The sequence below is a fragment of the Culex pipiens genome, chromosome 2, assembly GCF_016801865.2.
Source record: "Culex pipiens pallens isolate TS chromosome 2, TS_CPP_V2, whole genome shotgun sequence".
Taxonomy (NCBI): Eukaryota; Metazoa; Arthropoda; class Insecta; order Diptera; family Culicidae; genus Culex; species Culex pipiens.
The window spans coordinates 203,318,944-203,343,525 of NC_068938.1; the positions used below are offsets into that span (position 1 = coordinate 203,318,944).

The 24,582-nt window shown below is 44.1% G+C and overlaps 3 protein-coding genes across 9 annotated transcripts in view; all 3 read right to left on the minus strand.

Moving 5' to 3' along the window:
• Nucleotides 1–24,582, minus strand: part of LOC120421843 (LIRP-like) — a 368,041-nt gene that overhangs the window by 233,406 nt on the left and 110,053 nt on the right. The gene's annotated exons all lie outside the window — the stretch shown is intronic.
• Nucleotides 1–24,582, minus strand: part of LOC120421835 (protein O-mannosyl-transferase Tmtc3-like) — a 469,119-nt gene that overhangs the window by 190,906 nt on the left and 253,631 nt on the right. The gene's annotated exons all lie outside the window — the stretch shown is intronic.
• LOC128093104 (uncharacterized) lies at nucleotides 1,522–9,156 on the minus strand. 6 transcript variants are annotated; one of them, XR_008212244.1, is made up of 3 exons: nucleotides 1,885–9,156; nucleotides 1,756–1,828; nucleotides 1,522–1,697 (listed from the first exon to the last, which is right to left on the minus strand). XR_008212244.1 is itself a non-coding variant. In XM_052708775.1 (3 exons), exon 3 carries the CDS (start codon nucleotides 8,500–8,502, stop codon nucleotides 2,032–2,034), a length of 6,471 nt encoding a protein of 2,156 aa, XP_052564735.1. In that variant the 5' UTR covers nucleotides 8,503–8,594; nucleotides 8,647–8,713; nucleotides 8,772–9,156; the 3' UTR covers nucleotides 1,522–2,031. The 6 variants fall into 6 exon arrangements, 3 of the variants coding, with proteins under 3 accessions (XP_052564735.1, XP_052564734.1, XP_052564733.1); XM_052708775.1 differs by having other exon boundaries at nucleotides 1,522–8,594; nucleotides 8,647–8,713; nucleotides 8,772–9,156; XR_008212242.1 differs by having other exon boundaries at nucleotides 1,522–1,828.

Here is a 24,582-nt window from a genome sequence, read left to right on the forward strand (position 1 = left end):
GTAGTGCGTTTTGTGGACGTTTTAAATATTTTCTGTTCAGTTGTTCGAAATCTCTTCAACTCGAAAAACATAATACCTTTTCTGCTTAGTCAAAGTGAAAATATGTTTCCCAAAGAACCCTTAAACCCGTCGTACATTTTCACCACACGAAGGACACCGTCGCGTTCGTAGGTGTGTGTCTCATAAATACAATGTTCAAGCTAAAACACACAACCCAATAAAAGGGAGGCTGCTGAACCGGTCTTGCAAGAGGTGGGAGATACAAGGGAGGACGAGGGCAAAACGGAGAGACCTTGGAAACCATCTTTCTCCGACCGTTCTTTGGGTTTTCCTTAAACAGAAGTGTACGTACGCACACACATTCACAAACAACAACGTGACGTGTTTATGTGCGCGCCGTATGAAGTGCAAATGGAGCTTCCTTCTTGCCCAAACTTCCCTCCTTCTCATCGGAGGCTCTTTGAACTGCGGAGCTTAGACACTTTGAGAGAAACAGCATTGAGGTTATGATGGGGAAGGTGTGTGCGTGTGAGATGAAAGTACATCAGATTGTACCCATAACGGGGAGGGGTTTGAGGATGTTCTTGGCAGGATTCGAGGGGGTTTTAAACGGAATCAAACGAATTATGGATAATTATGGTGTAAATTTTGTTGATGAGGTATCAATCATGCATTAAAATTGTCGTACTTTGAATACCTTGGAAAAAAATGAGAGAAAGAGAGAAGAGGCGGAGCACGCAAAAGAATCATCACAATTATCACAAGATTTTTTGAGAATTTCTTTGTTGGCACCACCCCAATAAATTTATTTCGCTTTGTTTACAAACATTGTTCATCTACGAAAAGTGACAGGTCATATTCCAACGTGTAACGTTACACTTGCAAGTGTAGTAGTGAAATCGGTGTTTCACCAAATAATCCTGAAGATGATTTTTTTGCGTTTCTTTCGTGTGGGAGAGACTAGAGCTATACTGCTTTTCGATTTTTTTCTCTTGATGAGCGTCAAAAGATTTTCTTTTGTTGAATATCGCTGGTCCTGTTTAAAATGAACTTGAAATTTTGACAATATTTTTGTCAGCAAGACTCTTTGTGATCTTGTGCTAAGCTAACTAGGATTTCTATCCAATAAGAAGAATAGAGCGAGAAGGCATCGATTTACACATTATCTTTTTTTTTATTGTTTAAAAAATACATTTCGATTTCGATTCCAATTTATCAAATTCCAACTAAAACCTACAACTTTTCAGAAGATACCAAATTGACAGAAATGCTATTATCAAGGATCAAATTAGCATGGAAACGAACCAATGACGGAAAATGGCTTCAATACAAAAAATAGGCGATTGGGACCATCCATAAACCACGACACTTTTTTGAAATCACAATCGCCCGTCCATACAAAACCAATCTAGTTTTAGGACATCGCTTCCTTCACCTGAGAAAGAGGGAAGAGCGCGACAGGAAGTCGCTCATGACGCAAAAAAAAAAAAACAATCATCAAATAAACTGTGTTGGCGTGGGAGTAATTCGGGTCTTTTGAGCGACAAATCCGGGGGTTGGATGAGAATGCGCTAAAAGCTAATCATTTTTATTAGTAGGAGAAGTAGAGCTTTCAAGTATGCGAACTTACAAATTTGGTCCGAACTCCTAACTATAACCAACAATCGAGTTTTGAACTCACAGTGCAGGATGGTTTACTGCAAATCGTACAAAAAATGAGTTTGGTACATATATCTTGCGCAAATTCCTACTCACGCTTAATTAACCTTCAAATTACGGTTTGTGCTAACCATTCCTACTTCTTCTGTGCGTTCAGAGTAGATTTAAGCTGTAAGTGTTCGGCAATTAAGTTAAGGAAATTTCATTCTTTATGGTGTTACTTACTACAAATTGAGGCAATAAATGCGGAAAAATAAAAAATAGCTAACTTAGTTTAATAAAGAAATTGCAGAAAATTCTCCAAATTCCTGCCCAATAAACGTGAACTTTTCCTTCCTCTTCACAATCTGCCGACGATGATGACGGTGCTGGTTAGGTTCGCCGATTCTTGACATCTCCTGTCAGCTCGTCCGACCGCGGCGCTTCTGATCGTCGCGGCGCTCGTGCAGTCGTACGCGGCGCTTGCTGTGGGACGGCGTTACCGTCCGCAACATTCCCCGACCCGTGAGGTACTTCCGGGATCACCGGATCTGCCTCACACTTCTCCACATCTAATCTCGCCAGCTTCGCGATCGGCCGTCGCAGCAGTCCCGTTGAAGTCTGTACTACAGCCTGACGAACTCGACCGTCGCGGCCCACGACCACTTCCGCCACACGTCCCCGTATCCAACCATTCCGCACGGTGTCTTCCACGATAATCACTAAATCACCAGCTCGGATTGGAACCACTTCCTCGTGCCATTTGGTTCGCCGCGTCAGGTCCGGCAGGTACTCCCGAACCCATCTGCGCCAAAACTGGTCGATCATCACCCGCATCAGGTTCCATTGATTACGGCAAGCGTCCTTGGAGTCGGCCAACGTTTTCTGCGTCTGCACCACACCGCTCGTGCTCAGTAGCAGGAAATGGTTTGGTGTTAGCGCTTCCTGATGTTCAGCTTCCAACGGGATCCACGTCAGCGGCCGCGAATTCACGATGCTCTCAGCTTCGGCCACCAGCGTTGCCAGCGTTTCTTCGTTGGGCAGCCTCGTCGTGTTCATTGCTGCCAGCGCCGTTTTCACAGAACGCACGAGTCTCTCCCACGCACCTCCCATGTGAGGGGAGGCCGGCGGGTTGAAAACCCACTTCGTGGTCGCGTTGGTGAAGGTTTCGGCGAGCTTCTCCTCGATGACTTTCATCTCCTTCTGCAACTCGTTGCTGGATCCGACGAAGTTCGTGCCACGATCGCTGTAGATCTCCACAGGAGCGCCTCTTCTGGCGATCAACCGTCGAAAGGACATCTTGCACGACTCGGCGGAGAGCGAGTGGACGACCTCCAGGTGCACGGCGCGCGTTGTCAGACATGTGAACAGCGCCACCCATCTCTTAGCGGTGGTGCGGTTCACCCGCACCGCAACTGGTCCGAAGTAATCGACGCCCACGTACGAAAAAGGGCGCTCGAACGCCTTCAGCCTGGCAGCAGGTAGTGGAGCCATCCGCGGGACGACCGGAACCTTCGCTTTCAACTGGCACAGCAGGCAGTCGTTCTTCGCTTTGCGGGCAGCCGTCCGCAAATTCGGCACGTGAAATCGTTGTCTCAGCTCGTTTACCACCGTTTCGCAGTTTCCGTGCAGATACTTCCGGTGGTACCAGTCGACAAGCAACTTCGTCGCCGTGTGGTCCTTTGGCATGATGATGGGGTACCGAGTGTCGAACGGCACGAAATCGGCCGCAACAATTCTGCTCTCCATGCGCACCACGCCGGCGTCATCCATAAATGGCGATAACTTTCGAATCTTGCTCGTGGATTCCAGATGGAACCGCTTTTCCGGACCAGCACGTGCTGCGGCGAGTGTTGCAACCTCGTCCGGAAACGCATCGCTTTGCACCCAGCGCCAGATCGTGTTCTCCGCCGCCGCTAATTCTTCCTGTCTCAATGGTCCGCTCAGTAGCTGCTCCTTCTTCAGCTTGCGTCGCAGGTTCCCAGCAAACCGATGCACGCGAGCGAGCGTGCGCAAGAGACGAACCCACTGCGAGAAGCGATCCCACTCGACGTTGTGCGTGGCAACGGCTTCCCGGTGCACTAGGCAGGCTCGCAGCTCCTCGGTCGGTTCTTGCAGGTTTGGCGTGATGTCTACCGGCCATTGGTCTTCTGGGTGATAGAGAAACCATGGGCCTTTGAACCATCTACTGTCGGGAGACAGACAGAAGCTTTTCCCCCATTTCGTGGCGTCGTCCGCCACATTCTCCTTCGAGGGAATCCAGCGCCACTGATGCGGCATCGTCTTGGACATGATTTCACCGACCCGGCATGCCACGAACTGGCGATAGTTGCGATGATCCGAGTTGATCCATGCGAGCACTGTCTTGGAGTCGCACCAGAAGATGGTCTTGTCGATCCGTAGGGAATGTCCGAAGATAATCGTGTTCATCAGCCGTACGCCAATCACCGCGGCCATCAACTCCAATCTGGGTATGGAGAGGGCCTTGAGGGGTGCCACTTTGGATTTCCCGCCGACCAGCGCCACCTCGATACCGTCCTCGAACTCCGCTCGGAAGTACGCCACGCAGGAGAAGGCATCCTCGCTTGCGTCCACGAAAATGTGCAGCTGCAGCGTCTTGATGTCCTTGACCGAGCGCCGTGGAAAGTAGCAGCGCGGAATCCGGATCTGTTCCAGAAACTTAAACTGGTCGGTCCACTGCGTCCAACGCACGCACATCTTGTCTGGAATCCGTTGGTCCCATTGCGTTTTCGCTCTCCACAGGGCTTGGATCAAGATCTTACCGCGCACGGTGAAGTGAGCCAAGAATCCCAGCGGATCGAACGTGCTCATAACCGTACTCAACGATTGTCGCTTCGTCGGGTGCCCACCGTGCGTGTCCAGAGCGGAGGAGAACGTAAACACATCCTGCTGTTGCTTCCAATAAAGGCCGAGCACGCGCTCCGTCGTGCTTCCCTTGTCCAGCTGCAGATTCTTCTCCGAGGCCGAATCGTTATCCCCGACCCGTGCGAGAACCGCTTCGGAGTTGGACAACCAGTTCCGCAGGTGGAACCCGCCCAAGGAGTGGACGTGTTTGACCTCCAGAGCTAATTTCACCGCTTCCTCTTCGTTGTCCGCGCTGTCGAGATAGTCGTCCACATAGTGTTTACGCTGGATGGCTTCGGCGGCGGCTGGGAACTTCTCGGCGTGCTCTGCGGCGTTTAGGTTCTTGACGAACTGTGCGGAACAGGGTGAGCACGTCGAACCAAATGTGGCTACATCCATCAAGAAGATGTCCGGTTCCAGCGAGGGGTTCTCGCGCCAAAGCAGTCGCTGCGCGTGGCGATCTTCCTTCCGGATCTGCACCTGGTGGAACATCTCCTTGATATCGGCACACAGGGCGATCTGCCGCTCCCGGAAGCCAAAAAGGACTGCCGGCAGGGTGGTTAGAAGATCCGGACCCTTCAGGAGCATGGTGTTTAACGATATCCCGTCGACCTTGGCAGCGGCGTCGCAAAAGATACGCACCTTCGATGGCTTCTTTGGGTTGAGCGCGACTCCGAGAGGGAGATACCATACGCGCCGCGGGTCAGCTTCCTTAAGCTCGTCTTCCGTGGCCTTGTGGATGTACCCCTTTTCTTGGTACTCGTTCATTTGACGCAGCACGCTCTCGCCGATCACCGGGTCGCTTCGAATGCGCCGCTCGAGGCACTGAAGTCTCCGTACGGCCATCCCGTAGCTGTCCGGGAACTCGAAGTGGTCGAACTTCCAGAGGAGACCCGTCTCGAAACGCTGTCCAACTCGAGCTGTGGTCTCTTGCAGGATTCGGTTCGCGCGCTGCACTTCTTCTGACTCCGGACACGGCACCGCAGAGATTCCCAGGCTCTCGATGGAAAAGAAACGTGCCACGAGATCGTGTAGAGGGTCTTCACTGTGACATTCGCAGATGTTGAAGGTGCGGACAAGCTTTTCTGGTCGGTCCGGATTTGTTCCGTAGATCGTCCAGCCCAAACGAGTCTTCGCAGCGACCGGCTCACCCGGTTTCCCTTCTCGGATCCGTAAAGTCGCCGTGACATGCACGTTGTCGTTGCCGATCAAAATGCACGGCGTAGCCCGGTCGTAGTCGTCCACCGGAAGTCCTTTCAGGTACGGGTGGGCTTCTACTAGCGTCGAATACCGTAAGCTCTGCCTCGGTAGATCCAGCTTGCTGACCGTTCGTACATCGGAAATCGTGTGCTTCGCACCGCTTCTTCCACCAGAAATCTGCAACGTGACCCTCTGTGATTCTGCTTCCGTCCTCTTCATATTCGCCGTCCACTGTAGACACAGCGGAAGATGTTCGCCTTCGACTCCCAGCTGCTTGACTACTTCCTCTTCAATCAGCGTACTCTCGGACCCGTCGTCCAAGAAGGCGTACACTTGAACGGAGCGATTGTTGGCGTGCAGCGTCACCGGCAGGACTCGGAACAGTGTGGTCTTTCCTGAGAAGTGGTGATTGGTGGCCACCTTGGACCCGGAAGCCTGTTCTCCTTCCTTGTTCTGCTTGGCATCCCTTCTTTCCGGCTTTGAGTGCAGAAGAGGGTGGTGTTTCAGCTGGCATCCATTTTCCTCACATCGCTTGCTCAGCTTGCAGGGCCGCCGGCCGTGAGCACCGAGACAGCAGCGACAGAGTTCGTGCTGTTCGATGACTTTCCAGCGATCGTCGACACTCTTCTTGGCGAACTCCGGACAATCCTTAACCCGATGCTTCGGGTCTTTGCAGACTAGGCAGGCTGGGCCCCCGGAGTTGTTTTGCTTGACCTCGACTTTCTTCGCTGGAGTTTTCGGCGAGGAACACTTTTCCGCGGCATGTGCTCCGCAGAAGTGTTTCTCCTTACCGCCTTTCTCCTGCCTATCGCGGTGTTCCGACGGTTTCGGTACATTGTACGGCGTGACATCCGTCGCGGCCCGGACCAGGGTGTTCATGTATTGCGCGAAAGTGAGCACGTTTACTACCGCAAAGCGGTTTTTGTAAAGTGACCAGTCCAGCTTCATGTTGTCCGGCAACTTTTCCACCATCTCGAACAGCAGCGTGGGATTGTTCAGATGAGCATCCTGTCCCGTATCCTCCAAGTGATCGCTCAAGCTCTGCACCACCATTCCGAACGCGATAAGAGTTTCTAGTCGGTTCGGTTTCGGTCCAGGAGTCGACCGAAGTTTCTGCAACAGCGTCTGGATCAATAGTTCCGGGCGGCCGTACAGAGTCTCGAGTGTGGCGAGGACATGTGGAACGGATGCCGGAAGTCGAAGGCGGCCTACCACCATCTCCCGCGCATGTCCTTCTAGACAGTCCTGCAGCCGCGCTAAGTTCTCTGCATCGGAGTAGCCGCAAGTCTGGGTTGAGTTGTTGTAGCAGCTGACGAAAAGTGGCCAATCCTCGGGATTACCGCTGAACTTGGGCAACCCTCTCGGCATTACATGCCTTGCGGCCAGCTGTTGCGGCGTAGGCCCCAATACTGGCGGAATTGGTTGTTGCTCCTGTTCAGGTTGGTATTCTGGCGCGTTGTCTGGCGGCGCGGGCTCCGGATTCCTCTGCGGATTTGGCGGCACTGGCTCCGGATCCCTCTGTGGGTTTGGCGGCACCGGTGCTGGTTCGGGTGCTGGTGTTGGCCCAGGAGGGCGAATCCTTGGCACTGGCGGACGTGGAAACGGGAACGGCGGTCGTGGTTGGAAACCCGGCGGAAACGGACCTTGCGGACGCGGGAACGGGCCTTGCGGACGCGGGAATGGGCCTTGCGGACGCGGGAACGGCCCAGGTGGGCGTGGCGTTGGTCCTGGCGGCTGCGGCCTTGGTGCCGGGGGAACAGGCGGCGGTGGATACGGAGGCAGCGATTCCGGCCTGGGCGTCGGGTTCACTCCTGGCGATCCTGTCGTCGTTCCATTGTTCCCATTTGCCTTTAAACCACTCGCGTTGTTTACTTGGTAGCTGCTGACACTCCCGTAGACCATTCCAGATTGACTTTGACGGACCGTCAGGGTCTTTTGGTACAACAGGGAATTGGAAAACGGAAAGGGCGTTGAGTGAGTCAGGTGAGCAGAACCTGCCAAAGCGCTACCGTGGCTTGGGCCGGCTTGTTGCCAGTTGGTGTACCCGGGGTTATCATACGGGTCTACCTCGTAAATGGTTCCCAAAGTGCTCGACGTTCTGTCGATCATTCCACCCAATCCCACTTCGAGTGTTGACTGATCCAGCGAAATGCCTTGGAGAGCCCGTCCCAGGACGTCTTGTCCGGCTGATTCGTCGTATTGACCAGTAGTGTTATTGTTTGCTCCTTGCTCGGTCAGCGTTGACGTTCGAGCAGCAAACTGTTGCTGCTTTTGCCACTGTTCCACTTTGCTTTTGCTGCTTTGCTCCGACCCGACGCTACGATCATCCGCGACCTCATCGTCCAGCTCTTCCTCCCGTGCCCGGAAGGTTTCCTCTAGGATGGTTTGTTCGATCTCCAGCTTGGCGCGATCGATTTCCGCCTCCTGCTGCAACTTCTCCTGCTCATGCCGAATCTGCTGCTCTCGACGTGCCTGCTCCAGATGCTTTTCCATGAGGAGCCTTTGGGCCTCGAGTTTCTCCAGACGTAGGCGAGCCCTCCGCGCCCGTGCGTCGGAGGTGGATGACGTTCCAGAGCTGGCCTTAGAGGACGGCTTCTTCCCTTTGGGAACGGTAAACGAAGGGTTTTGGCAGCGAGGACAGGTGAATGAGCGCTCCTCGACAGGAACTGTCTCGTCGACGCCAGCGCAGCAAGTGTGCCACCAGGTTAGGCAGTGGGCACAGTTCACCATGTCCGTGGTGTCCGGCCAGAAGCAGGCCTGGCAGTGAAATCCCCACTCTGCGGTCGTTACATGGGCCATATCGACAAATTTCTTTTAGATTTTGTTGGCGTGGGAGTAATTCGGGTCTTTTGAGCGACAAATCCGGGGGTTGGATGAGAATGCGCTAAAAGCTAATCATTTTTATTAGTAGGAGAAGTAGAGCTTTCAAGTATGCGAACTTACAAATTTGGTCCGAACTCCTAACTATAACCAACAATCGAGTTTTGAACTCACAGTGCAGGATGGTTTACTGCAAATCGTACAAAAAATGAGTTTGGTACATATATCTTGCGCAAATTCCTACTCACGCTTAATTAACCTTCAAATTACGGTTTGTGCTAACCATTCCTACTTCTTCTGTGCGTTCAGAGTAGATTTAAGCTGTAAGTGTTCGGCAATTAAGTTAAGGAAATTTCATTCTTTATGGTGTTACTTACTACAAATTGAGGCAATAAATGCGGAAAAATAAAAAATAGCTAACTTAGTTTAATAAAGAAATTGCAGAAAATTCTCCAAATTCCTGCCCAATAAACGTGAACTTTTCCTTCCTCTTCACAATCTGCCGACGATGATGACGGTGCTGGTTAGGTTCGCCGATTCTTGACATCTCCTGTCAGCTCGTCCGACCGCGGCGCTTCTGATCGTCGCGGCGCTCGTGCAGTCGTACGCGGCGCTTGCTGTGGGACGGCGTTACCGTCCGCAACAAACTGAGAATACTTCAATTTTCGCTTTCTTTTTCTTTTATCCTCTGCACTTTGACTTAGCAACCAGAGGTCCATTCTTCAGTGTTTCTTCGACGAAATCGTTAGGAAACGTTAAAAAAAATATATTTTCTGATATGGTCACTCATGGGCATCAATTTAAAAAGTCAGTTCTGTCTGTCTTTAGAGTAAGATTTCTACTTTTACCAAGAAAACGATTTTTTTTTGTCAAGAAGTCATAACTCGGCAACAACTAATTTCTATTTACGAGCCTATCTACAACTATGACGAATTCGATCAGAAAATTCATTCAAAAGGTACAGATTTTCGAATATGTACAGTATGTAAAAAAAGTATTTACACCCCTTGGGCACTATGCACATTTTGTGATGAAACATGTAACAATTTAAAGTTTGACAGGAACCTAGTACTACGTTTTGTTCAGAAACTCATGCCGAACAGTTTGCTACAAGAAGCTCACGAAAAGATGTTTTCTATAAAAAGTTATATAACAATAACTATTACAAAAATAAAAAAGGTGCAAAAAAAGTTTGTTCACCTTTCGAAAAATTAACATAAATAATGTTATTTGTTGACAAATCACCATAAATCCAGTCTCCCAACTCCAAATAGGCTTCCTTGACTGATTAAAAAAATAATTTGGATTAAATATAAAGTTTACTAACTACTTAGTATAAAAGTTTATATAACTCTGGAAATTCTATATAAAACTTATCTAAACTTAATTTTGCAAACATTCAATTTAACTAAATGTCAAAATATTACCATAGAATTGCTAAATAAACATTTTGGAGTAGGAATAACACCGTTTTGGGAATCGGAAAGGGCATAAGATTTCCGATCTTTTGATACCCATACATCCAGGTTTTCTATAAAACCCACGTTTTTAAATACCTGGGCAAAAAGTAAGTTTGATCCACGAGAACAAAAATTACGAAATTCCATACATTTTTGGCAGGTTGCTCAAACAAAACCATAACAACGTTTTTACCTAGGTATTTCAAAACGTAGGTTTTATAGAAAACCTGGATGTATGGGTATCAAAAGATCGGAAATTTTATGCCCTTTCCGATGCCTTATAGGTTGACTTGTGAATTATGGACCGGTTCGGATGCCGGCGGATTTTCCGACGACGTAATTCCGGGTTGGTACGAAATTCCAACGAAAAATCTATTCTAGCGATACAAAGACCCCAAAAACGGTGTTATACCCACTCCAGAAAGTTTTAATAGCAATTTTATGGTAATATATTGACATTTAGTTAAATTGAAAGTTTGCAAAATTAAGTTTAGATAAGTTTTATATAGAATTTCCAGAGTTATATAAACTTTTATACTAAGTAGTAAGTAAACTTTATATTTAATCCAAATTATTTTTTTAATCAGTTAAGGATGCCTATTTGGAGTTGGGAGACTGGATTTATGGTGATTTGTCAACAAATAACATTATTTATGTTAATTTTTCGAAAGGTGTACAAACTTTTTTTGCACCTTTTTTATTTTTGTAATAGTTATTGTTATATAACTTTTTATAGAAAACATCTTTTCGTGAGCTTCTTGTAGCAAACTGTTCGGCATGAGTTTCTGAACAAAACGTAGTACTAGGTTTCTGTCAAACTTTAAATTGTTACATGTTTCATCACAAAATGTGCATAGTGCCCAAGGGGTGTAAATACTTTTTTTACATACTGTACGTACTTTTTGGTTCATCTCACCCGAAAGAATAGCTATTAAACGATATCCACTAAGACCCCTAAGTTCCAAAATCTGTATCTTTTGAAGGAATTTCTTGATCGATTTGGTATTTTCGGCAAAGTTGTAGGTATGTATAAGGACTATACTGAAAAAAATGATACACGGTTAAAAATTTTAAGGTGATTTTTTATTTCACTTTTTGTCACTAGAACTTGATTTGCAAAAAAAAACTCTATTTTATCATTTGTTTTTATTTGCTGATATGTTTTAAGGGGCATCAAATACCTACTTTCCAGAAATTTCTAAAACGGGCAAAAAATCTTTGTTAAGAATTTTTGAATCAATTCTGATTATTTTCATAAAATCGAAATATTGGTAACAAAAATGTTTCAACGTCATTTTTCGATGTAAATTCGAATTTACTATCAAAATGTTCTTTAATGAAGTTTTGATGAAGTGCACCGTTTTCAACTAATAGCCATTTTTAGGTAACTTTTTGGAAATAGTCACAGTTATTCATTTATTTTAATGTTTGTTCACCATGTTTATCCACCTTTGAATTTTTTTTTTTTGATAAGCTGAGTAAATTCTCTCTATTTTGTTTTTTTTTTACTTTTTTGATACGACCCTTAGTTGCCGAGATATTGCCACGCAAAGATATAAAAACAGGAAAGTAGATGTTTTTTAAGTCTCACTAGTCAAAAAAGTAGCAATTGGATAAAAAAATACAAAAATTAAAATTAAAAGTAACAATACCGATTTCGTATAGAATTGCTCACATGTTGAGTTGATTCAAATTAATTAAGAGTTTATATGAGTTTCCGTTGTACACAGTACAGCAATTTTTTTTTCGCGAGAAATGGTATTTTTTTTTTAAATAATTTATACGTTTAAATGTTGCTCTCTCAACCTAGAGCCAAGGGACAAAATTTTTGAAAAATATTTGCATCGGCCTATTTAAACAATCAAAATGATTTAAACCATGCAACAATAAAATTGAAAAGTTCAAAATTAAATTAAATTTTGATATCTGATCCAAACGCACAAAAGAAAGTTGGAAATGTAGGAAAAAAGAACTTGTTATTTTTTTTCATGATCCATGAAGAGTATCGGGGCCGCATTTACAAAGCGGAATCAGTGGCGATTTCCAGATCAAATTCAACCAAAAACATTGAAATCGGTTAGAAATTAGCCGAAATCAGTTTAAAGTTGCAGTTTCAACATTTTGGGGTTGCAAGTGTTATAGATTTTTTTTTTATTTAGAGAAAATTACTAACTTTAAAACATAAGTTTATATTAAAGTGATGGCGCTCCAAAATATCAAAACACTTTCAATCAATGTTAGATTTCAGCAGGTTTTGTGAAAATAATTTGAATCAATTTAAGAAAAAAAAGAGTCATGAACTCCAATAGCGATACCAGTTCTAGATTCCTGATAAATCATTTCAACACAATTTTTCTAAGATTTCTTTTGTGGTAAAAATCAGTCTCGTACGGATTGAAAACTATAAGTTTCAAAGTGGATTTGACAAGAAAAACAAATTTAATGTTAAATATAAAAGTAAGTATCCCAAAAAACATTCTATTACGAATAGAAAGATAAAAAACGTAACTTAATCCACCCTTAGGTAGTTGGCGCCTTCCTCACATTTAAAGAGTGCTATCCAAAATGTAAAAAGTTCGTACTTAAGTACTTAAAACTTTTGATAGGGTTGTCAGATTTTCAATGTTTAGGACGCATTGGAAAGCTCTTTTGAATACCTTTCTGAAAATGTATAGCATGACGGGTTTTCCTACAAAAACCACCCTTTTTACAATCTTCCGGACTTTTGTTAAAATCGTTTTTTTAGCATAACTTTTGAAGTACTTAACTAAACTGCGTAATTTTTAATAGCGACTTGTGGGACCCCAAGACGGATCGAAAAAAAATCCGCAAAAAGAGCAGAAAAAAAATATTTAAACCATCTAATGTAAAATTGCTTGCAATTTTTTTGGATGAGTAACTTTTAGTAAGGGTTGCCAGATAAATCTCGGAATGCCAGATTTTCCAAGGGTCAGGCAGATTAAAGAATAATTATTATCTGTGCTAGATTTTGACAGATTTGCCTACTTCGAACATTTTTATTGGATTAAGTGAAAAGATGATATAGAAGGGCTAATCAATCAAAAGGTGGCGACAGTTAAAAATTACTCAAAATAAAAAAAAATGTCAAAAAATTAAAAAAATAATTTAATTTAGACTTGCCGTGCTTCCCACAGCTACAGGTTCGTGAAGCATAAAACCAAGGGACTAGCTTTTGAACCGGCACCTCGTCGTCGTCGTCTTCATCGTCATGCTGCTGTTTGGCCCCTAGACTTTGGAAAGCTCGTGTTACACACATTACGAGCACAAGCAGCGCACACTGTGAATGAAACCGAGCTTACACAGCTCCCCTTTTGCGCCACGATAAGGATTTAATTAAATAAAATATCCTTTTCCATTTTTCATTCATATTTGTACCATTTATTTCCCCTCCCCGGAGAGTTCATGGCGAAGAGGGGTTCTTTTGCGTGTGAACCTTGAGCACTTTTCGGGTGGATTTTATTCGCTTTTTTGAATTTTACGACTGACTGACGGCTGTCGTGTCGTGTCGCGTTGTGTTGTGGTGCCGGTTGAGGGTTAACAAATGCGAAATGGGCTTGTAAATGTTTTATTAAAAACGTGTGCGCCTTCCCCAACCCCTCCACCGTTATGCGTAGTAATTTAAGACAGACTCACTTTCACGCTCTGGTGAAAGTTGCAAAATTTTGTCAGGATGAAAATTGGGATTGAAGGGGGGAGGGTTGACTTTTAGTCTTGTGCGAGCCACCCACACCAAATGTGACACATTGTTGGCACAAAGGCACGAACAATGAGACTTCTTACACTCGACCTCCCCTCCCTTGGGGAGAAGAAGTATTGTTTCAAGCTAATTGAAAACATAACATGCAGTTTTGCTGGGAGTTGTCACACCAAGATGTGGGCGTGAAATCAGTACTGAGGGTATTTGGAGACGACAATGTGCCAAATTTGAGTGCAGAAGATAGGATTTGGATGATGAATAAAAGTTTAAAAAGTACTAGAATACAATGAAAATTTTCAATAGAAATAAAAATAATTATAATCATTATCGAATTCCGACGAAAGCATCAGCTCATACTGCATTTCAGTCTGAACTGCTAGTCACCTCCAGTGCAAAACAATAGCAAACGAGTTTAGTGTCCCCGATTTTCATGCTCTCGTCTCCCATCACGATTTATTACTCCGCTCTAATTTCGCCGAGAGTTATGCATAAACAATGACGTTCGCCTAAATGTATGCACGTGTATATACGTGTGCAGCTGCCGAGCTGGCGTGTCCTTTTCAAGCCATCCACAATGGCGTGTGTGTCCTGAAGCCCTGGAACCATCTCTTTCGAAACGGGCGATGACCAGCAGCAGCAGCAGCAGCCACCATGAAAAAGTAAATTTAATTACATCCCCTCCAGCAGCCGACGCGCCCCAGTTTGTTTGTTGGCCATTTTCGGCGGCGGCGGCGAGCAGTCCCATTCAGCAGGGCTCCGGCACAATTAATATGATTATTTCAGATAAATTGAGTTGTGAATTTAATTTTATGTCCGTTATCTCACTGGTTTCGGCGCTGCTACCACCATCGTCGAGAGCAGCCCCTCGTTTAATTTCGGTACGATTTTCCAAATGTGAAAATTTAGCACTTTTGCGAGCCCCCCTACGGAGGGTTGATAGAGGGGGGCTTTCGGTAAACATGTTGGTTTGTACTGAAAATACCTGGTAATTAATACGTACACACATTTCGCTCAGAATAAGCCCGGTTCTGATTTTCAGGCCCGTTTAACGGGGGCACATTTACGCACAAAACTATTATAATGAGTTATAATTTCAGGAACTCCTCCCGCACTCGACTGCCGATTGTTCTGTGGTTCGTCCCGAATGCACGAATTGCAAATAAATAATTAAAAATATTCCATTTAACGGGACCGCTGTGTGGCAAACAACATTTAACAAAGATTCGTGGACAAGCTAATCAATTTAATTTATTGTTGGAAATCAGTACTTAAATTATCTTAATTCATTAATCTCTGAAATGATAATTAATAAATGCCAAGTTTCATACTAAATAACATATTAACTTCGTGCATAAAGTACTTTATTTCATACTTTATTTTATTTTTTAATTGCATGTTGAATTTCATGCTAATTTCCATACTGAATTTCTTACTGAATTTCATATAAGATTCATATGTAATGTTATTGCTTTATTTCATACTAAACTATATACTGAATTTCATCATGAATTTTAATACTAAAATTTATGCTGAATTTTATATTGATGTTCACACTAAATTCGCCACATAAGATCATGCTGAATTCCATACTGAATTTTGTACTGATTTTCATACTGAATTTCAAACTATTTTTTTTAATGAATTACATACTGAGTTCAATACTAAATTTCATGCCAAAAATAACTAAATTTCATTATGAACTTCATTCCGAATGCAATACCGAATTTCATTCTAAATTTCTTATTAAATATTATTGTTACATATTATACTTAACTATATACTGAATTTTATCATGATTTTCATACTGGAATTGATGCTGAATTTTAAATCAATAATTATACTGAACTTGATACATAATTTTATGCTGATTTTCAAACTAAATTTTATACTGAAATTAATACTGATTTTCTAACATTTTTTAAACTGAATTTAAAATTGAAATTCATACTTAATTATACACTGAATTTTCTACTAAATTCCATACTAAATTTTTGTATGAAAATTTCATAATAAATTTAATACAAAAAAAAAACTTAATTTCATAAGAAATATCATTATGAATGCCATAACGAATTTTATTCAAAATTTCATATTAAATGTTATTGATTTATTTCATACTAAACTAAATACTGAATTTTGCCATGAACTTTAAACTGAATTTCATCTTGATTTTCATTTTGAAATTCATGCTGAATTTCATTTAATATTTATACTGAATTTGAAACATAATTTCATACTGAATTTCATACTAATTTTTACACTGAATTTCAAACAGTATTTCATACTGAATTTCATACTGAATTTCACACTGAATTTTATACTGAATTTCGTAATGAATTTCATACTGAATTTCATATTGAATTTCATACTGTATTTCATACTTAAATTCATGCTGAATTTTGTATTAATTTTTATACTTAATTTGAAACATAATATCATACTCAATTTCATACTGAATTCTATACTAAATTTCATACTGAATCCTATACTAAATTTCATACTGAATTCTATACTAAATTTCATACTGAATTTCAAACTGAATTTCATTCGGAGTTTCGTCATGAATTCTATGCTGAATTTCATACTGAATCTAATATTAAATATCATACTGAATTTCACACTGAAATTCATGCTGAATTTATAATTATTTTTATACTGAATTTGAAACATAATTTCATACTCAATGTCATACTGAATTCTATACTGAATTTCATACTGAATTTCAAAATGTATTTCGTAATGAATCTCCTTCTGAATTTCGTAATGAATTTCATACTGAACTTCATATTGAATTTCAAACTGAATTTTATGCTGAATTTCATACTGAATTTCATACTGAATTTCATTCTGAATTTCAAACTGAATATCGTACTGTATTTCATACTTAAATTCATGCTGAATTTTATAATCATTTTTATACGGAATTTGAAACATAATTTCATACTGAATTTCATACTGAATTTTATACTTAATTTTATGCTGAATTTCATACTGAATTTCATAGTGAGTTTTATAATGAATTTCATACTGAATTCCAAGCTGAATTTCAAACTTAAATTCATGCTGAATTTTATATTTATTTTTATACTGAATTTAAAACATAATTTCAAACTAAATTTTATACAGAATTTCATACTGAATTTCAAACTATTTTTTTTATTTAATTACACACTAGTTTCATACTGATATTGATACTGAATTTTATACAAAAAGGGTATAAATTTCAAGATCATTTTAAATTTTATACTGAATTTTGTACTTAATTTATTACTGAATTCAATAATGAGTTTCCTACAGGATTTCATGCTGAGTTTCATACAAAAAGTATCAAAAAGTCATGATGAATTTCATTCTAAATGCCATACCGAATTTCATTCTAAATTCTAAAGTTTGATAAAGTTTGATAAAAGTCTCATTAAAAAATCTTCAGCTTTAAAAAGTTCATGATAAATTTCCATTAAATTTCAACAATTTTTATTCATTTTCTCATTCAAAATCCACTTGTCTAGTCTGGTGCAGCTTTCACTTACGACAACCTGGCGCTGATGCAAACGTGAATTTGGAGGCTATTTGGGTCAGGCTTTTCGGTTGTGATTCGCTCGATTTGCTGCCGCCCCTGCCGAAATGGCCATATTTATGTTTGATGATACCGGCCCAGATTATGCATTTAGCGCAATTGCCCGGCACTGGTTTGTGTTTAATTGAATGGCACGGGGAGCGGGCTCTGGTGATTGTGCAGTTTATAGGGAATCAGGGAGCGGTAGGTGGAAGTAGGGGATGGTTTAATCAGTATCAGTAAATGAAAAGTAGATGACAACATAAAAAAAAAGAACAAAAATTATTACAAATTTAAAAGTTTGATTCCATTGATTTGGGTTTCAAACCATTCTTTTGACTGCTTTGGACTCACTTGGAGGATAAGCTTTTAAAATAATCCTTCTATAGTTTAATGTACATATTGACCCAGAAAAAAAACAAATTTGGTTGATAAAGAAATACCATATTTTTACATTATCTTGAATGTTCCAGCCTTCTAACCTAACCTAACCTAACCTAACCTAACCTAACCTAACCTAACCTAACCTAACCTAACCTAACCTAACCTAACCTAACCTAACCTAACCTAACCTAACCTAACCTAACCTAACCTAACCTAACCTAACCTAACCTAACCTAACCTAACCTAACCTAACCTAACCTAACCTAACCTAACCTAACCTAACCTAACCTAACCTAACCTAACCTAACCTAACCTAACCTAACCTAACCTAACTTAACCTAACCTAACCTAACCTAACCTAACCTAACCTAACCTAACCTAACCTAACCTAACCTAACCTAACCTAACCTAACCTAACCTAACCTAACCTAACCTAACCTAACCTAACCTAACCTAACCTAACCTAACCTAACCTAACCTAACCTAACCTAACCTAACCTAACCTAACCTAACCTAACCTAACCTAACCTAACCTAACCTAACCTAACCTAACCTAACCTAACCTAACCTAACCTAACCTAACCTAACCTAACCTAACCTAACCTAACCTAACCTAACCTAACCTAACCTAACCTAACCTAACCTAACCTAACCTAACCTAACCTAACCTAACCTAACCTAACCTAACCTAACCTAACCTAACCTAACCTAACCTAACCTAACCTAACCTAACCTAACCTAACCTAACCTAACCTAACCTAACCTAACCTAACCTAACCTAACCTAACCTAACCTAACCTAACCTAACCTAACCTAACCTAACCTAACCTAACCTAACCTAACCTAACCTAACCTAACCTAACCTAACCTAACCTAACCTAACCTAACCTAACCTAACCTAACCTAACCTAACCTAACCTAACCTAACCTAACCTAACCTAACCTAACCTAACCTAACCTAACCTAACCTAACATTTTCAGAGCTCTTCAATATTTTGGTTTTATTACAATTAGTTCTACTGATTTTTCTAATCAAAGCTCATGAAAATTTCATTACAACATCAAACAACCAAATTTCAAATTTCAAGACCTCATAGTTCAATCATTCTAGGCGCCCTTATGTTTCCCCAAATTCAAGAGTTCTCTTCATTACCTGTTAAACCCGTTGTCGCTCCCAAGCGCTTGACCAACCGGTTCCAATTTTCCAACTCAACCAATAAAGTGCTTGTCCCCCCCCCGGGAAAATTGCTTCCGGGGGCCAATAATTTTCCCTCTTCTCCCACGCGGAAACCATGGCACCGCCGGAGTACCCGGAAAGCTTCGAATCTAGGTCACCACACACCCGGAATCGATGCTGGAGTGCTCTCAACTGGGTGCGTTGAGGGGGTTCGAAAATCAAAGCACTTTTTATTTCGCCGGAACCAGCAGCACATTTTTGGCTCCCCAAATGTGTGTTACCATGGGAAATTTGAGCTGTGTGACTGCGTGACGATTTGCCTTGTGGAAATTTGATACCAGCTTGAGTGTTGGTCATGGTTGAAATGCAGAAGGGAATGTGACCAGCTGTCCGAAAATGTTTGGAATTTGAGGGGTTTCGTAATCGAATTACGGTGCAATTTCGCCAAGTCGTAAGTCAAACGGCGAAAACCTACAAAACACTTTCGGCAACGTTTAATTTCAATACTAAACGACACGCACACAAAATCGTGCAACTCTCGTACCCAATAAAACCCCGTTAACTTCGTCAATTGAGCCCATAAATGTCGATTGCTCCTCAATTCCTTCCGTTTTACGGGTCCAAAAATATCCGCGCCTCTATTTTCATCACCAATTTCTGTGTGCCTGCAAATCGCTAAATTAACCAAAAAACGTGCCTCAAAATTACAACTTCCCGTCCATAAAAAAGCGCTCGAGGAGTTCCCCCTCCCCCCTCCAACTCGAAAGGCCGACAGTTCCGGAGTTCTTTTTTTATTTATTTACGTATTCATTCCTACACTCGGTGCACAATTGTGCCGAGCTGGCGGGCTGGAAAAAAAATCGACAAGTGGGGGGGTAGAAGTGGCTCGGCCCTCTCTGCTCAATCGATTTCAATTTTTACTATTATATTTATTCGCGTTTTATTTGCTCTACGCGTTGCTGCGTTGGGTTTGCTGTCCAGCCTCTCTCGTGCTGGGCACGAGTAGAGAGTACGAGCGCGGGCAATGATACTGTGGGCACTGTGAAAATAAATAAATAAAATTTAAAATGACAAAGTCTGGTTATGCAACATCCACAAAATAAATGACATAAATATACATTTACTTTACTTTACTTTTATTGGCGCTACACCATTAGCTTGGCCTGCTGCACGATTCTCCGCCAACAAGCTCGGTCCATGGCTGCATGTCTCCAATTTCGCGGTGCACCCACACTTTCTAGATCGCTCTCCACTTGGTCCACCCACCTCGCACGTTGCACCCCCCTACGTCTTGTTCCTACCGGTTCCGACACAAACACCAACTTCGCAGGATTGATCTTCTGGTTCCGTTGGCTCAATTGCTCGGTACGTTCCGGCATCCTTGCAACATGACCGGCCCACTGCAACCGTCCAGCCTTCGCGACCTTCCGGATGCTTGGTTCGTTGTAGAGTTGTGCAAGTTCGTGGTTCATTCTCCGCCGCCATCCGTCGTTCTCATATACGCCACCAAAGATGGTCCTTAGCACTCGACGTTCGAAGACGCTTAGCGCTCGTATGTCCTCTTCGAGCATTGTCCACGTCTCGTGCCCGTAGAGGACGACCGGTCTTATCAGCGACTTGTAGATGGAACACTTCGTATGTAGGGAGAATTTCCGGGACCTTAGGCTCTTGTGGAGACCGAAATAAGCACGACTTCCAGCGATGATGCGTCTCCGAATTTCCCTGCTGCAGCTGTTGTCCGACGTCACCAACGATCCGAGGTATACAAACTCCTCCACCACCTCGAATTCGTCCCCGTCGATTGTAACGCTTGGTCCAATGCGAGCCCTAAGGGACTCGGTTCCTCCTGCCAGCAGGTACTTTGTCTTCGCCACATTCACCCTTAGCCCAACCTTCTCTGCTTCCCGCTTCAAGCCGGTGTACGCATCCGCAACCGCCTTGAACGTTCTGCCAACAATGTCCATGTCGTCAGCGAAGCAGATGAATTGGTTGGACTTGCTGAAGATCGTGCCCCGCATATTGAAGCCCGCTCGTCTCATAACACCTTCTAGCACGACATTGAAACAGAGGCAAGAGATCCCATCGCCTTGCCGAAGCCCCCCAAGTGAAGGAAACGAGTCCGATTCCCGGGAAAGCCGTTCTCGTCCATGATTTTCCATAGCTCTTCGCGATCGACTGAGTCGTACGCGGCTTTGAAGTCGATGAATAGGTGGTGCGTGGGAACTTGGTACTCGCGACACTTTTGGAGGATTTGTCGCACAGTGAAGATTTGGTCGGTTGTTGATTTCCCCATGACGAATCCGGCTTGATAACTTCCAACAAAACCTTCCGCTATTGGCGATAGGCGGCTGAAGAGGATCTGGGAGAACACTTTGTAGGCCGCGTTGAGGACTGTGATGGCACGGTAGTTCTCACAATCTAACTTGTCCCCTTTCTTGTAGATCGGGCATATTACTCCCACTTTCCACTCCTCCGGTAGCTGTTCTGACTCCCAGATCCTGACTATCAGCCGGTGCAAACAGGACGCCAGCTTCTCCGGGCCCATCTTGATGAGTTCAGCACCGATACCATCCTTACCCGCTGCTTTGTTGTTCTTCAGCTTCTTGATGGCATCCTTAACTTCCCGCATCGTGGGAACTGGCTCCTCTCCTTCTCCCGCTGCACCGATGAAGTCCTCTCTCCTGCCGCCTTGGACCCCTGCCTCTGCTTCTGCGCCATTCAGGTGTTCATCGAAGTGCTGCTTCCACCTGTCGATCACCTCACGCTCGTTCGTCAAGATAGCTCCATTTTTATCTCGGCACATTTCGACTCGCGGCGTGAAGCCGTTGCGAGATCCGTTGAGCTTCTTGTAGAACTTGCGCGTTTCGTTCGAGCGATGCAGCTGCTCCATGTCCTCAAACTCCACCTCTTCCTGGTGGCGCACTTTTGCCCGGAAGAGCTGGTGCTGCTGCCTTCGCTTCTGTCCATACGCCTCCTCGTAATCACGGAGATTGTACTGCAGCATTGCCCTCCGTGCTGCATTCTTCTCCTCCAAAATCGCTCGACACTCCTCGTCGAACCAATCGTTCCGTCGTCCTCGTTCCACAAATCCGATGGTGCTTTCTGCTGCGTTGGTGATGGCTGCCTTGACGCTCCTCCAGCAGTCCTCGATGGGAGCTTCCAACAGCTCACCCTCCCCTGGCAACGCAGCCTCCAGCGAATGCGCGTACCGGGAGGCGACTTCCGGTAACTTAAGCCGCTCCAGATCCAACCGCGGAGGGCGGCGGTACCGAACGCTTTTCGCCAGGGAAAGTCGTTGGCGCATTTTCACCATCACCAGATAGTGGTCCGAGTCGACGTTGGCGCCGCGATAGGTCCTGACGTCGATGATGTCGGAAAAGTGTCTACCGTCGATTACAACGTGGTCGATTTGTGATTCCGTTCCTTGCGGTGATCTCCAGGTGTACTTGTCTCGGAGGTTGTGCTGGAAGCAGGTGCTTCGTACGGCCATGTTTTTGGAGGTGGCGAAGTCGATCAGTCGCAGGCCGTTTTCGTTCGTGCGTACGTGGGCGCTGAACTTTCCTATCACCGGTCTGAATTCCTCCTCCTGGCCAACCTGAGCGTTAAAATCTCCAATAACGATTTTGACGTCATGTTTTGGGCAGCTGTTGTACGTCCAGTTCAGCTGCTCGTAAAATGCGTCCTTGTCGTCATCTTCGCTTCCTGAGTGCGGGCTGTGCACGTTTATGATGCTGATGTTGAAGAAACGGCCCTTAACCCTCAACACGCACATTCGGTCGGTGAGCGGGGTCCACCCAATCACACGATCGTGCATTTCGCCCAGCACTATAAAGGCTGTCCCCAGCCTCTTTTTCTCGCCGCGGCTCTGGTAGATTGTACAGCCAATCCTTCTGTACTCTTGCACCTCCTCCGCGCCTATCCAGCCAACCTCCTGTAGCGCTACGATGCTGAACTTGCGGACCCTCAATATGTCGGAAAGTATGCGGATACTCCCGTCAAATTTGAGAGACCTGCAATTCCACGTTCCGAGCTTCCAATCGTGGGACCTCTTAAGAAGTCCAGTTCCGTGCCGATTGGTCCGGCTCGCATCGTGTGCTTCCTGCACTGGTGTTTTACGGCGGGTTCGTGTGGCCTGCACCAACCCCCTGTCTCGCCGGAGGACCATCGTGCCGGTACTGTTTAAAGTCCCACGCCGACACAAGGACTTTTACTCAGCCGCCCCTAACCTGGGGTACAGACGCTGTTTCGAGCCGCCCCTAACCTGGGGAACAGACGCTCGGATGAGGGGGGGGGGGGGTGGGAGGTGTCAACCACCTACTACCTGCAATGAGCCGCCCCTAACATGGGGAACAGACGCTCACTGCGGCGGAAGGGTCGAACGCCGGGGTTTTGAGCCGCCCTTAACCTAGGGAACAGACGCTCAGCGGGGGAAAGGGGGAGGGGGTGTGGTTCCCAATAGCCACTGTAAAGCCGCCCCTCACCTGGGATACAGACGCTTTCAAGATTGAGAAACAGGCACCTTTTTTTGAGCCGCCCCTCACCTGGGGTTCAGACGCTCAACGGGGGAAGGGGGGGGGGGGTACTTGCTTGTGCGCGGTGGACCTCTCGTACTGTTTATTTATTTATTTTTTTATTTTTCCAAAATAAAAAACTTTTACAACTTTTTTTTTCTCGCACTCAGGATACAACCCTGTTCTGGGTGTCTTCTGCGTATTCCCTTCCTTGTACTTTTCGCTGCTATACTATCTGCCTCGGCTTGTCCAGCAAAGGCGACGACACACAACACAAAAGTACTTCACGCGGCTTCTTTTTCACAACACACAAAGCACAGTACACGACGACGACGATGACGATGACGATGACCGCGTCGCACTTGCACTGACTCTTCTGCGGCGATTTTTTTTTTTGTTTTGACCCGCGCGGATCGCCGATTAGGAGCCGAAATTCCTTAATTAATCGCGATCACCGGGCTCACTTCAAGGTGCAAACGGTTCACTATGCGTTCCGACGGCAGTTCACGGATACTCACGCCGGGTTGGAACCGGTTTACCGCGGGTTTTCGAGAAAAATCGACGGACCGGTCAGAAAAACGCACCCGTGCTTCAACTCACGCACACACCAGTCGAAAATATCTAATATACATTTTGAACATGTTTTTAAAAAAATATTTAAAAAAATATACAATTTTTCGTCAACATAGCCTAGCATAGCATAGCATTAAGGATCTGTACTATGCTGGCAATGTATTTAGGAACGTAAATTTTCACACTGTGCTACAAGGCTATGTCCAAACAGTCTAAAAATTGGCAAATTGTACACCTATCCAGCGGAAAAAAAATACATATTTTTAATGAACTTACATTAAAAAATTAACAAATCCAGAGTTTTTTGCTAGGTCCTAATACACATTAAAAAAATCGTGGTTAAATAATATTTAAAAAGGGGTACATGTCAGAAGAAAGGTTTAGTTTTGCCTCTAAATATGTGTAAATTTTTATCTGGCAGACGTTTGAAAAGAATATCTGTAATCCCAAATATATATCCAACCAGCGATAGTTATATCTACACCCAACCGGCGGTCGCATGATTTTGATGCATGGCAGCATGAAAGTATATCAGAATCTGCATGAAAACTGTCCTCATGCATTTTTTGCGATATAGGGGTATGACATTTTTGCCCGTTACCGACAATTATCGACATTACCGACGGCAGATTGATTGTATTGCAGAAAAAAAAACCTTAACAGAACGAGGATTGAACCAT

Coding starts and splice junctions, on each gene's coding strand:
- LOC128093104 (XM_052708775.1), bottom strand. CDS start 8,502: ATGGCCCATGTAACGACCGCAGAGTGGGGATTTCACTGCCAGGCCTGC.